Genomic DNA, 14,080 nt, shown 5'->3' with positions numbered 1-14,080 from the left:
GATGTGCAAATCCCGGGTGTTTTTTGGGGATACAATCTGGGATTATCCCTCCATTCCCAAAAATCCTTATCCATAACTCCGTGATCCTGAATTCCAGGGATGATCCCTCGTTCTATCCCAAAGAAAAAATGGGATTTGGGGGGATCGCTGTCACCCCTAATTCCAGCCAAAATTCCTTCTTTTTTGGGGGGGGGGGGGATGGAACGAGGGGAAAACAAAACTCCAGGATGATCCCTGGAATTGGGGATCCCGGGAAAAGCCCAGCTTTGAATAAGGATTTTTTGGGATTTGGGATTTGGATCATGGGGAATGACGGAAACCCCAAAAATTCCCGCATTTCCCCCAATTCCAGGGATGATCCCAAACCCCCCGAGCGCTGCTTTTCCCCTGGATGAGGAATTTTGGGGTATCCCACGTTTTATCCCAAAAAACCAAAGGAATTTTGGCTCCTGGGCTTGGAATTTTGGGGTCTCGGGTGATCCAAACCCCTCTGGATGCACAAATCCCCTTTTTTTTTGGGGGGGGGATACAATTTGGGATTATCCCCCCCATTCCCAAAAATCCTCATCCAAAACTCCGTGATGCCGAATTCCAGGGATGATCCCTCCTTCTGTCCCCCCAAAAATATGGGATTTGGGTTTGGATCATGGGGAATGACGGAAACCCCAAAAATTCCCGCATTTTCCTCCCTCCCAGCTCATCCCGTCCCATTGGATCCAAGGAAAAGGGAAAACAGGGAAAATTTATTTATTTATGGAATAAATCCCAGAAAATTTCCAGGCTCATTCCCAATTTTTTTTTCCCCTGATTTTTGTAGGGTTATTTCATTGCCTTTGTTATCCCAATCCCGTTTTTAATGAATTTTTTTAAATGGAATTTTTAATGGAATTTTAATAGAATTTTTAAATGGATTTTTTTAAATGATTTTTTTTTTGTATGGAATTTTTAAAATGGAATTTTAATGGATTTTTTTCTTGAATGGAATTTTGTTTCAAATGGACATTTTATGGAATTTCTGTTCCCCCTCCCCCCACCCCTTTCCCAATTTTCCATCAGCTCCATTTTTCCCAAATCCCAAAAATCCCTCTCCCCCTTTTTCCCTGGAAAAATCCCCCTGGATCTAGGATTTTTTCCCCCCCCCAAAATCCATCCCAAAAGGAATTCCTGGCATCAATCCGAAAGGAATTCCCGGGATTTTGGACCTGGAACCGATTCAACATTCCCAAAAAATTTTATGGATCAGCATCAACCCCTCTGCTGCTTCCAGGGTGTTTTCCGCTCATCCCAAAACCCCAAATCCCGATTTTTTGGGTTTTTTTTGGGTTTTTTTTTTTGGATTTTTTTCCCCTCTCTGTTTAAAATCCTTCGGAAGCAGCGCGGAAATTCCCGGAATTCCAGAGGCTGAGCTCCTGCGTCAGGGAGATATCGGGAATTCCGGGAATTCCGCGGCCAAGGGGGGGAAATCCTTGGATTCAAGGCCTCTCCTCATCCCGGGAAACTCCAGGATTCTTTTGGGATTTTGGGAAAAATCCCTCGGGATGGATCCAGAGGGGAAAATTCTGGGAATGGGGGGGGGATCCACAGCGAAAAGGGGATTTCTGATTTCCTGGGAAAAAGCAGGAGAGGGATTTTTTGGGAATTCCCAAGGGGCTGGGAAAGCAAATCCAGGTTTTTTTTCCCCATCCCATTTTCCCTAAAAATTGAGTTTTAATCCCAGAAGGGTTTCCCTCATCCCAGATTTCTTTGGGGTTTTCCCAGATTTTCCCGAGGTTTTCCCTCATTCCCGATTCCGGGTTTGGGATTTGGGTTCTTGCCGAGTTTTTAGGATCAAAATTTCTCTGGATCCCAGGAAAACCGAGGGGTGATCCCAAAAAAAAAAAAAAACCCAAGGGATGATCCCAAAAAAAACCAAAAAACCTGGATTGGGAAGGAATCCATGAGGATTTAGGGCCTGGGAAGGGATTTGGGATTTCTTCCCCAAATCCCAAATCCCCCTTGGAATCTCATCCCAAAGAATTCCAGCTGAGGCCATCCCGCAATTTCCATGGCCAGGAATCCCAAATCCAAGCAGAGCAAACCCCAAATCCACGAAAAATCTCGGAATTCGCTCCAGAATTCCCAATTTTTTTCCTTCGCCAGCCCCTGCAGAATTCCGGGATTTGGGGATGGCAGCGGGAAAACCCAAAATCCCATTAAAAAAAAAAAAAAAAAAAAAAGGAGGGGGTAAAAAAAAGGAGGAAAAGGGAATTTCGGAGCCGCTTTTGGGATGGGGGGAGGGAATTCCAAGCTCAGGAATTCCAAGGATTGTTTGTCCTGCTGGGATCCGAGAATTCCAAACAATCCTTGGAGCAGGGCTCGGAATTCCCGCGGGTGAAATTCCCGCCTCTCTCTCACCCCAAACTGGGATTTTTTTCCCCTAAAAACGGCCCTGGGTTCGTTCCCATTCCCGGATTTTCCAGCATGGGGAAAAAAAAAAAATCCATGGAAAAATGGGAGTTTGGGAAGAGCTTTTCCCTTTTCCCAGAAGTTTTTCCCAGGAAAAATCCCGGCTGGAGAGGGGGGGGGATCTGGGATTTTTGGGATCAGGAAGTTCCCAAAGAAGGAAAAATTGGGAAAAATCCTATCCAGGATCCCAAATTTCCTCCTTTTCCTGGGATTTTCCCACTGGAAAAAGGCTAATCCCAAATCCCAGTGGGAATTCTGAGCTCTTCCCCCTTTTCCAAGGGCAAAAAATCTGGGAAAATTTGGATGTTTGGGATTTGGGATGCTGGGATCCCAAAATTTGGATTTTTGGGATTTGGGATTCTGTAATTCCCATTTTTCTCAATCCCCAAGTGGGATTTGGGATCCCAGAATTGGGATTTGGGATCCTGGAATTTTTCTGGGAAAATTTGGATTTTTGGGATTTGGGATTCCATAATTCCCATTTTTCCCAATCCCCAAGTTGGATTTGGGATCCCAGAATTGGGATTTGGGATCCTGGAATTTTTGGGGGAAAAACTGGATTTTTGGGATGCCAGAATTCCCATTTTTCTCAATCCCAAACTGGGATTTGGGATCCTGGAATTCCCATTTTTCCTGGAATTTCCCGGGGATTTGGGACCGTCCATTTGGGATATTTGGGAATATCCCAGGAACGGCCCCCAGAGCGAGGATTTCCTGCTCTGGATCAGGATTTTCCATCGGGAATTCCGGCTGGGAACAGGAGGATCCCACAGGATCGCTGGGAATTTTTGGGGTCGGGAATGTGACCCCAAATGGGGCTGATCCCACAGAATTCCAGGATCCTGATCCCAAGGAGGATCCCATGGGATCACTGGGAAATCCGGGATTCCCAAACTGGGAATTTTGGGGTTGGGAACGCAGCCCCAAATGGGGAAAATCCCAGAGAATTCCATGATCCCGATCCTGTTGTTCCCAAGGGATCATTGGGAATATTTGGGGTTGGGAATGGGACCCCAAAGTGATCCCACAGAATTCTGGGATCCCAATGCCAAGGAGGATCCCATGGGATCACTGGGAATTCCGGGATTCCCAAACTGGGAATTTTTAGGATCAGGAATATGACCCCAAACTGGGCAAATCCCAGGGAATTCTGGGATCCAAATCCCAAGGAAGATCCCATGGGATTGTCGGGAATTTTTGAGGTCAGGAATGCGACCCCAAAGCAGCCAATCCCATAGAATTCCAGGATCCCAATCCCAAGGAGGATCTCATGGGATCACCAGGAATTTGGGATTCCCAAACTGGGAAGTTTTGGGATCAGGAATATGACCCCAAATGGGGAAAACCCCACAGAATTCCAGGATCCCAATCCCAATCCTGCCATTCCCAAGGAGGATCCTATGGGTTCGCTGGGAATTTTTGGGGTCTGGAATGTGACCCCAAATGGGGCTGATCCCACAGAATTCTGGGATCCTGATCCCAAGGAGGATCCCATGGGATCACTGGGAAATCTGGGATTCCCAAACTGGGAATTTTTGGGGTCGGGAATGTGACCCCAAATGGGGAAAATCCCAGAGAATTCCAGGATCCCGATCCCAAGGAGGATCCCATGGGATCGCCGGGAATTCCAGGATTCCCAAGCTGGGAATTTTGGGATCAGGAATGTGACCCCAAATGGGGCTGATCCCACAGAATTCCAGGATCTTGATCCCAAGGAGGATCCCATGGGATCGCTGGGAAATCTGGGATTCCCAAACTGGGAATTTTTGGGGTCGGGAATGTGACCCCAAATGGGGCCGATCCCAGGGAATTCCGGGATCCCAATGCCGACCCTTACGGGGTTTGGGGACACTCGAGGGACACCAGGGCAGGGTTTGGGGTCGCTGGGGTCAGGGTGGCACTCCAGGGTTTGGGGTCACCTGGGGCTGGTGACACTTGAGGGACACCACAAAAGGGTTTGGGGTCACCTGGGGTGGTGGCACTCCAGGATTTGGGGACACCTGCAGTGGGGACACTTGAGGGACACCACAAACCGGTTTGGGGTCTCCTGGGATGGTGACATTTGAGAATTTGGGGTCCCCTGCGGTGGTGGCACGCGAGGATTTGGGGTCACATAGGTTGGGGACACTCCAGAGCCACCACAGAAGGGTTTGGGGCCACCTGGGGTCAGGGTGGCACTCGAGGGCTTGGGGTCACCTGGGGACAGAGTTTGGGGTCACCTGTGGCTGGTGACACTCCAGGGACACCCCTAAAGGGTTTGGGGTCCCCTGGGGTGGTGGCACTCAGGGGACACCACAAAAGGGTTTGGGGTCACCTGGGGTTGGGGACACTCCAGGGACACCAGGGCAGGGTTTGGGGTCACTGGGGTCAGGGTGACACTCGAGGATTTGGGGTCCCCTAAGCTGGTGACACCACAAAATGGTTTGGGGTCACCTGGGGTGGTGGCACTTGAGGATTCGGGGACACCTGGGGACAGAGTTTGGGGTTGCCAGGGTTGGTGACACTCCAGGGACACCAGGACAGGATTTGGGGTCACCTGGGCTGAGGACTGAGAAAACAATTTTGGGGTGTTTTTTGCTGCCACATCGGGTGACAAATCCCAGCGGTGCCAGCCCGGGTGACAAATCCCAGCGGTGCCAGCCCGGGTGACAAATCCCAGCGGTGCCAGCCCAGGTGCCACATCGGGTGACAAATCCCAGCAGTGCCAGCCCAGGTGACAAATCCCAGCGGTGCCAGCCCGGATGCCAGCTCGGGTAACAAATCCGAGAGGTGCCATCCCCCGCCACCACCCCAGGTGACAAATCTGAGAGATGCCATCCCCACTGCCACCCCAGGTGACAAACCCGAGCGGTGCCACCCTGGGGGACAAACCCGAGCGGTGCCATCCCCGCTGCCAGCTCAGGTGACAAACCCGAGTGATGCCACCGCGGATGCCACCCCAGGTGACAAACCCGAGCGGTGCCATCCCAGGTGACAAACCCGAGCGGTGCCACCCCGGGTGACAAATCCGAGCGGTGTCATTCCAGGTGCCACCCCGGGGGACAAACCCGAGCGGTGCCACCGCGGGTGCCACCTCAGGGATGCCCGCCTGGCGACGCCGTGGCCGCGGGCAGGTGGCGTTGTCGCCGGAGCGGGACGGGGACAGGAACGAGGAGCGGCGGCGCTTCCTGGCGGCTCCGTCACGTGAGGAGCGACCGAGCCCGGCCCGGTGAGCGGGACCCGCACCGGGGATCGGGACCGGGGATCGGGGATTGGGACCGGGGATCGGGACCGGGGATCGGGACCGGGGATCGGGGATCGGGGATCGGGGATTGGGATCGGGGATCGGGGCTTGGGATCGGGGATTGGGACCGGGGATCGCGGATCGGGACCGGGGATTGGGACCGGGGATTGGGATCGGGGATCGGGACCGGGGATCGGGGATTGGGACCGGGGATTGGGATCGGGGATCGGGGATTGGGACCGGGGATCGGGATTTGGGACCGGGGATCGGGATCGGGACCGGGGATTGGGACCGGGGATTGGGATCGGGGATCGGGATCGGGGATTGGGACCGGGGATCGGGACCGGGGATCGGGGATTGGGATCGGGGATTGGGATCGGGGATCGGGACCGGGGATCGGGGATTGGGAACGGGGATTGGGACCGGGGATTGGGATTGGGATCGGGGATTGGGATCGAGGATTGGGATCGGGGATTGGGATCGGGGTTTGGGATCGGGGTTTGGGATCGGGGTTGGGATCGGGATTTGGGATCGGGACTGGTGTTTGGGATCAGGGTTTGGGATTGGGATCGGGCTTTGGGATCTGGGATCAGGATCTGGGATTTGGGATCAGGATTTGGGATTTGGGACCAGGATTTGGGATTGGGATTTGGGATCGAGATTTGGGATTTGGGACCAGGATTTGGGTTTTGGGATTTGGGACCAGGATTTGGGATTGGGATTTGGAATCGGCATTTGGGACCAGGATTTGGGATCCGGATTTGGGATCGGCATTTGGGACCGGGATTTAGTATTTGGGACTAGGATTTGGGATCCGGATTTGACACCATGGGGATTTGGGATCAGAATTTAGGATCGGGATTTGGGACCGCAGGGATTAGGGATCGGGATTTGGGTGGGAATGGGGCCGGGAATGGGGTGGGAGTGGGGTGGGAATAGGGTCAGGATTAGGGTAGGAATGGGGCTGGGAATGGGGTGGGAATGGGGCCGGGATTGGGGTGGGAATGGGATCGGGATGTCCCTCTGGGCCGGGCTGGGGACAATGGACCCAGCCTGGAGCGGGCCTGGCCCGGCGGGGGCGGGGCTCGGCCACCAGAACCACCCCATGGTACCAGATCCCCATCATGATCCCACATCCCCATCCTGGTCCCACAATTCCCATCCCGATCCCACATCCCGGTCCCAAATCCCCATGCTGATGCCACATCCCCACCCCCGTCCCAAATCCCAGTCCCACATTCCCATCCCGGTTCCACGTCCTGATCTCACAATCTCCATCTCGATCCCAAATCCTCATCCCGATCCCAAACCCCCATTCCAATCTGACATTCTCACCCCAATCCCACATCTCCATCCCAGTCCCACATCCTGATCTCACAATCTCCATCTTGATCCCAAATCCTCATCTCAATCCCAAATCCCCATGCTGATCCCATATCCCACATCCCAATCCCAAATCCTCATACCCATCCCAAATCCCAATCCCACATCCTCATCCTGATCCCACATCCCGATTCCAAATCCCGGTCCCAAATCCCCATCCTCGTCCCACAATCCCCATCCTGGTCCCAGAATCCCCATCCCGATCCCAAATCCTAGTCCCACACACCCCGAACCCACATCCCCATCCCAGTCCCACAATTCCCATCCCGATCCCACATCCCCATCCCAAATCCCGGTCCCAAATCCCTATGCCGATCCCACATCCCCATCCCGGTTCCACATCCCGATCTCACATCCTCATCTCGATCCCAAATCCTCATCCCGATCCCAAACCCCCATCCCAATCTGACATCCTCACCCCAATCCCACATCCCCATCCCGATCCCACATCCCGGTCCCACATCCTGATCCTACAATCCCCGTCCCGATCCCAAATCCCGATCCCAAATCCCCATCCCGGTCCCCCGCACTCCCCGGATTCTCCCGGCACCGCCTCACAGCTCCGGCCCTCCCCTGTCCCCCCCCCCTGTCCCCTCCCTGTCCCCCCCCGTCCCCTCCCCTGTCCCCTCCCCTGTCCCCTCCCTGTCCCCCCCCCTGTCCCCTCCCTGTCCCCCCCCCGTCCCCTCCCCTGTCCCCCCCCGTCCCCTCCCTGTCCCTCCCTGTCCCTCCCTGTCCCTCCCTGTCCCCTCCCTGTCCCCTCCCCTCCCCGCCCTCTCCCCGCTCCTCCTCCCGCCGCTCCGTCCCCCGCCGCGCGCCGCAGGTACCGGGGGGGGGACCCGGGAACAAACTGGAGCCACCGGGGGGGGGACACGGGGACAAACCGGAGCCACCGGGTGCAGGGACACGGGGACAAACCGGAGCCACCGGGGGGGGGACACGGGGACAAACCGGAGCCACCCGGGTGCAGGGACACGGGGACAAACCGGAGCCCCCGAGGGACCGCGGGCGGCTCCTTGCCCGGGAGAGGGGCCGGGTGCGATTTTAGAACGGGCTGGGAAGGGGGGGTCCCTTGGTTTTGGGGTCGCTGCCGGGTGGTTTTGGGGTCCGCTGCCAGGGAAGCTTTGGGGTCGCTGCCAAGGGGGTTTTGGGGTCGCTGGCAGGGGAGATTTTGGGGTCGCTGGCGGGGAGATTTTGGGGTTCTGCCAAGGGAGTTTTGGGGTCGCTGCCAGAGTGTCCCCCGCTTTTTCCCTCTGCCGGGGCAGGAAGGGGCGGTGGCTCCAAAACCGTTTTGCTTTCGTTTCCACCGACGCTCGAGCAATCCCAAATTCCAGGAAGACCGAGAGCTCGGGGAGGGTGGGGAGGAACGGGCGAGGGGCGGGACAGCAGAACCCCGAGCGGGATTTGTGGGGGCCGAGCCCCAGCTTCCTCCATCCTACGGGCGAATCCCGCATCTCCGCAGATGGAGGCGGAACCGGAGGCAGAACCGGCAGCGGCGCTTCTCGCGGAGCCGTGCCCCGCCGCGAGCACCCCCCGTGCCGGCCTCCCCTCCCCGTCCCCCCGCGGAGGGTGAGGATGAGGATGAGGGCGAGGACGATGACGATTTCCAGTTCCCTGCGCTGCGACGGCTGCGGGCAGGACTCGGCGCGGCCGCGGCTGCTGGCGCTGCCTGCACACGCTGTGCCCGGCGTGCCTGAGCGACACCAAGCAGTGCCCGCGCTGCCAGGCGGCCACGGCCGCGCCCGCCGTGGACAACCTGCTCTTCTGCAACCTGCGGAGCCGCCTGCAGCTCTGGCGGCAGATCCGCAGCGCCGGCGGGCCCGGCTGCGGCCGCTGCCGCGCCGAGGCGGCGCTGGTGTGGTGCGAGGAGTGCGAGGAGTTCCTGTGCGGGCGCTGCCTGGAGGAGCACCAGTGGTGGCACAAGAAGAAGGCGCACAGGGTGCGCAGGGTGGGAGGAGCTGCGGGCGGCTCGGCGCGGCAGTTCCTGGAGGAAACGCGCGCTCCTGCAGCCTCTTCTGCTCCAGCGGCAGCCACCCCGAGGAGAGCCGCGTGTGCAGGTGCGAGCGCCTCGGGCCGGCCCCCCATGGGGGCGTGCGCCAAAATCGCGTCCTGGCCCCAAAACTCATCCTGGCCCCAAAACTCATCCTGTCTCCAAATCTTGTCCTGGCCCCAAAAACTCATCCTGTCCCCAAAACTCATCCTGTCCCCAAGACTGATCCTGTCTCCAAATCTTGTCCTGGCCCCAAATCTTGTCCTGTCTCCAAAACTCATCCTGGCCCCCAAAACTCATCCTGGCCCCAAAACTCATCCTGTCTCCAAAACTCATCCTGCCCCAAAACTCATCCTGGCCCCAAAACTCATCCTGTCTCCAAATCTTGTCCTGGCCCCAAATCTTGTCCTGTCCCCAAAAACTCATCCTGTCCCCAAAACTGGTCCTGTCTCCAAATCTTGTCCTGTCCTCAAATCTCATCCTGTCCCCAAAACTCATCCTGTCCCCAAAACTCATCCTGGCCCCAAAACTCATCCTGTCCCCAAAACTGATCCTGTCTCCAAATCTCGTCCTGTCCCCAAATCTCATCCTGTCCCCAAAACTGATCCTGTCTCCAAATCTTGTCCTGTCCTCAATCTTGTCCCATCTCCAAATCTCATCCCAACCCCAAATCTCATCCTGTCCTCAAACCTCATCCTGACCCCAAACTTCATCCCATCCCCCAAATCTCATCCTGTCCCCAAAACTTATGCTGTCCCCAAATCTTGTCCTTTCCCCAAACCTTGTCCTCTCCCCAAACCTCCCCCATCTCCAAACCTCATCCTGTCCCCAAATCTCGTCCTGGCCCCCAAACCTCATCCTGGCCCCAAATATTGTCCTGTCCTCAAATTTCGTCCCATCTCCAAATCTCATCCCGTCCCTAGACCTCGTCCTGCTCCCAAACCTCATTGTATCTCCAAACCTCATTGTGTCCCCAAATCTCATCCTGTCCCCAAACCTCATTCTGTCCCCAAAACTCATCCTGTCCCCAAACCTCATTCTGTCCCCAAAACTCATCCTGTCCACAAAACTTGTGTTATCCCTAACTCTCATCCTGTCCTCAAACCTTGTCATGTCCCAAAATATCGTGCCATCTCCAAATCTCCTCCTGTCCCCCAAACCTCGTCCTGTCCCCAAATCTCATCCTGTCTCCACATCTTGTCCTGTCCCCCAAATCTCATCCCATCTCCAAATCTCATCCCGTCCCCCCAACCTCATCCTGTCCCCAAATCTCACCACTTCCCCCCAAACCTTGGCCTGACCCCAGACATTGCCATGACCCCAAATCTTGTCCTGTCCCCAAACTCATTCTGCCCCCAAATCTCATCCTGTCCTCAAACCTCATCCTGCCCCCAAATCTCACATTGTCCCCACGCCTTGGCCTGTCCCCAAACATTGCCATGGCCCCAAATCTTGTCCTGTCCCCATAACTTCATCCCATCCCCAAATCTCATCCCATCTCCAAATCTCATCCCATCCCATCCTGAAACCTTGTCCTGTCCCCAAACCTCGTCTTGTCCCCAGATCTCATTCTGTCCTCAAACCTCGTTCTGTCCCCAAATCTCATCCCATTCCCCAACCCTCGTCCTGTCCCCCAAATCTCATCCCATTCCGCAACCTCGTCCTGTCCTCAAATCTCGCACTGTCCCCACACCTTGGCCTGTCCCCAAACATTGCCACGACCCCAAACCTCGTCCTGTCCCCAAACCTCCCCATCCCCAAATCTCATCCTGTACCCAAATCTCACCACACTCCCAAATGTCCCACATCCCCAAACTCGTCCTGTCCCCCAAACTCATGCTGTCCCCAAACCTCATCGTCTCCCCAAAGAGTGCTGTGACCCCCAAATCTCATCCTGTCCCAAAATCTCACACCGTCCTCAAACCTCGTCTGGTCCCAAAATCTCACCCTGTCCCCCAAATCTTGTCCTGTCCCCGAATCCCACACCCTGCTCCAAGAGGTTTGGGGGTGATGCTCCAGCCTGGAATGGGCAGGAGTGGGATGAACCCAAATCTCATCTGTCCCAAAATGTCACACAGTCCCCAAAATTCGTCCTGTCCCCAAATCCCCTGTCCCCCAATCCCCTGTCCCCAGTCCCCTGTCCCTTAAGCTCTGCCAATGGGATTTTGTCCCCACGTTTGGGGACTGGGGCAGTGACCCCACAGAGGCCCCGGCGGTGCCCAGGGAGCTCCGGTGGGAAAGGCTCCAGAGGGGCTGGGCACTGCCCGGCTGTCCTGAAACGGGCACTGACCGCTGACCATCACTGACCACTGACCGCTGACCATCACTGACCGCTGACCATCACTGACCACTGACCATCACTGACCGCTGACCATCAGTGACTGCTGACCATCAGTGACTGCTGACCATCAGTGACCACCCCTGAGCACTGACCACTGACCATCACTGACCGCTGACCATCCCTGACCATCCCTGACCACTGACCATCCCTGACCACTGACCATCAGTGACTGCTGACCATCAGTGACTGCTGACCATCAGTGACCACCCCTGAGCACTGACTACTGACCATCACTGACTGCTGACCATCACTGACCGCTGACCATCACTGACTGCTGACCATCACTGACCACTGACCATCCCTGACTGCTGACCATCCCTGACCACTGACCATCCCTGACCACTGACCATCACTGACCGCTGACCATCACTGACTGCTGACCATCACTGACCATCCCTGACCACTGACCATCACTGACCGCTGACCATCAGTGACTGCTGACCATCAGTGCCTGCTGACCATCAGTGACCACCCCTGAGCACTGACCACTGACCATCCCTGACTGCTGACCATCCACTGACCACTGACCATCCCTGACTGCTGACCATCCCTGACCATCCCTGATCCCTGTCCATCCCTGACCCCCATCTACCCTGACCCCCTGTCCATCCCTGACCCCTGTCCATCCCTGCCCCGCGTCCATCCCCCCCATCCCGGCAGCCCGGAGCCGCTCCCCGTGGGGCCCTACCCAGCCCCGCGTGGCCGCGCTGTCACCCCCTCCTGCCGCTCCCTGACGCCACCCGTGTGTCCCCCCCCGGCAGCATCTACTGCCCGCGCTGCGAGCGGGCTCTGTGCTGTCCGTGGCGCGCTGCTGGACACCGGCCACGCTCCGTTCCGCGACCTGCGCGCCGAGAGCCGCCGGCGCCAGGACGAGCTGCGCTCGCTGCGCCGCGACCTGCGGCGGCTCCGCCGCGCCTTCGAGGCGGCCGCGGCGCGGCTGCGGGGCGAGGCGGCGCGGCGGGAGGAGCAGCGGGAGCGGCTGCGGGAGCGCGTCCGCGCCAGCGCCGAGCGCCTGCAGGAGCTGGTGCGCAGCGAGGCGGAGGAGCTGCGGGCGCTGCTGGAGGCGCGGCCGGAGCGCGGCCGGAGCGCGCTGGCGGAGGAGCTGCTCGGCGCCGAGGGGACGCTGCTGCGGCTGGAGGCGGCCGAGCGGCTGGTGGAGAGGCTGGGGCGCTACGGCGGCGAGCAGGAGCTCATGGGACATGCAGCCCTTCGTCAAGGGCGCGCTGCTGGAGCTGCGGCGGCTGCGGCCGCCCCAGGCCCCCGAGCTCCGGGAGCCCCCCGACATCACCGAGTGCCGGGTGCGGCTGCGGGCGCTGGTGGAGCGCGTCACGGGGCGGCCAGGTGAGGGCTGGGCTGGAATGGGCCGGGCCGGGCCGGGCTGGGTCGGGCCGGGCTGGGTCGGGAGCGTGGGGCTCGGCCGGCTGCAAAGCGCCCTCTGTGAGCAGGGGCAGCGCTGGATTCTTCTTTGTCTTCTCCTTCTCCTTCTTCTCTTTCTCCTTCTCCTTCTCCTTCTCCTTCTCCTTCTCCTTCTCTTCTCCTTCTCCTTCTCCTTCTCCTTCTCCTTCTCCTTCTCCTTCTCCTTCTCCTTCTTCTTCTCCTTTTTCTTATTTTTCTTCTTCTCCTTCTTCCCCTTTTCCTCCTCCTCCTCCTTCCCCTTCTTCTCCTTGTTCTCCTCCCCGCTCCTCTCCCCCATTTCCCTGCTCCGGCTGCTCACCCCCCCGGAGCTGGGATTTGCTCCACTGATTTTGTGGAGCCCCTTTGGGTGTCCCTGATCCCGGTGGCTCTGGGGACCCTCATTCCCAGACTCCCCGGAGCCTCCCAAGCCCCCCGGGGGCCACCCCAATCCAGAGGGAAGGGGTTCGGGAGCTGCCGGGTGGGATTTTCCCGGCTCCGGAGGGCTTGGCTCAGGATCTTATCCCGGTTTTTCCTCTGTCCCCAGATATCCCCGAGGTTGAGGTGGCCTGGAGAACAACCTGGTGAGACATCGGGGTGCTCCTGCCCCATCCCAAACCTGCGCCTCTCCGTTCCCCTCCCCATCCCGGTATTCCTGGGCTTTCCTCCCTCAAGAATTCCCACATCCCACGGGGCACCGCTCCATCCTGGGCAATTCCGTGGCCACGGCACCCAGACCCATCCCAACCCCCCCGTGCCTCAGTTTCCCCATTCCCGAGGGTGTTCTCCCCGCCCCTCCACTGGGATCCAAGTCCATCCTAACTCCCCCGCTCTTCCCGCAGGAAGAGGATCCCAAATGCAACAGCGTCTCCCCCAGCCTCGAGGAGATCCATGTGGAGCAGGTGAGCCCATCCAGGGGGGATCCCCTGGGATCCAGGTGTTCCCACCCCAATCCCAATCCCAATCCAACCCCAATCCCAATTCCCATCCCAATCCCAATTCCGATCCCAATCCCACCCCAATCCCAACCCCAATCCCAATTCCAATCCCAATCCTACTCTAACACCACCCCAATTCCAATCCTAATCAAAATCCCAATTCCCACCCCAATCCCAACCCCAATCCCAATCCCATCCCAATCCCACCCCAATCCCAATTCTAATCCCAATCCCAATCCCACTCCAATCCCCAATCCCAATCCCACTCCCACCCCAATCCCACTCCCAATCCCAATCCCAATCCCACTCCCACCCCGATCCCACCCCGATCCCAATCCCACCCCGATCCCGATCCCCGCTTTTCCAGCCCG

At 57.6% G+C, this 14,080-nt stretch overlaps 1 protein-coding gene across 1 annotated transcript; it reads left to right on the top strand.

Annotated features, from left to right (window-relative positions):
- Positions 1 to 5,525: 5,525 nt before the first annotated feature.
- PML (PML nuclear body scaffold) lies at positions 5,526 to 13,673 on the top strand (the record flags this gene model as incomplete). Its single annotated transcript, XM_053969600.1, is given in 9 exon segments — positions 5,526 to 5,653; positions 7,821 to 7,871; positions 8,511 to 8,661; positions 8,663 to 8,713; positions 8,715 to 9,105; positions 12,141 to 12,574; positions 12,576 to 12,720; positions 13,319 to 13,355; positions 13,614 to 13,673. Coding segments are annotated over 9 exon segments (1,448 nt in total), but the record flags the coding sequence as incomplete, so codon positions are not given.
- Between the last annotated feature and the right edge of the window lie 407 nt (positions 13,674 to 14,080).

The sequence above is a fragment of the Vidua macroura genome, unplaced genomic scaffold, assembly GCF_024509145.1.
Source record: "Vidua macroura isolate BioBank_ID:100142 unplaced genomic scaffold, ASM2450914v1 whyUn_scaffold_264, whole genome shotgun sequence".
NCBI lineage: Eukaryota > Metazoa > Chordata > Aves > Passeriformes > Viduidae > Vidua > Vidua macroura.
Note: the sequence above shows the minus strand (reverse complement) of the source record. Positions and strands in the feature narration are given on the sequence as shown.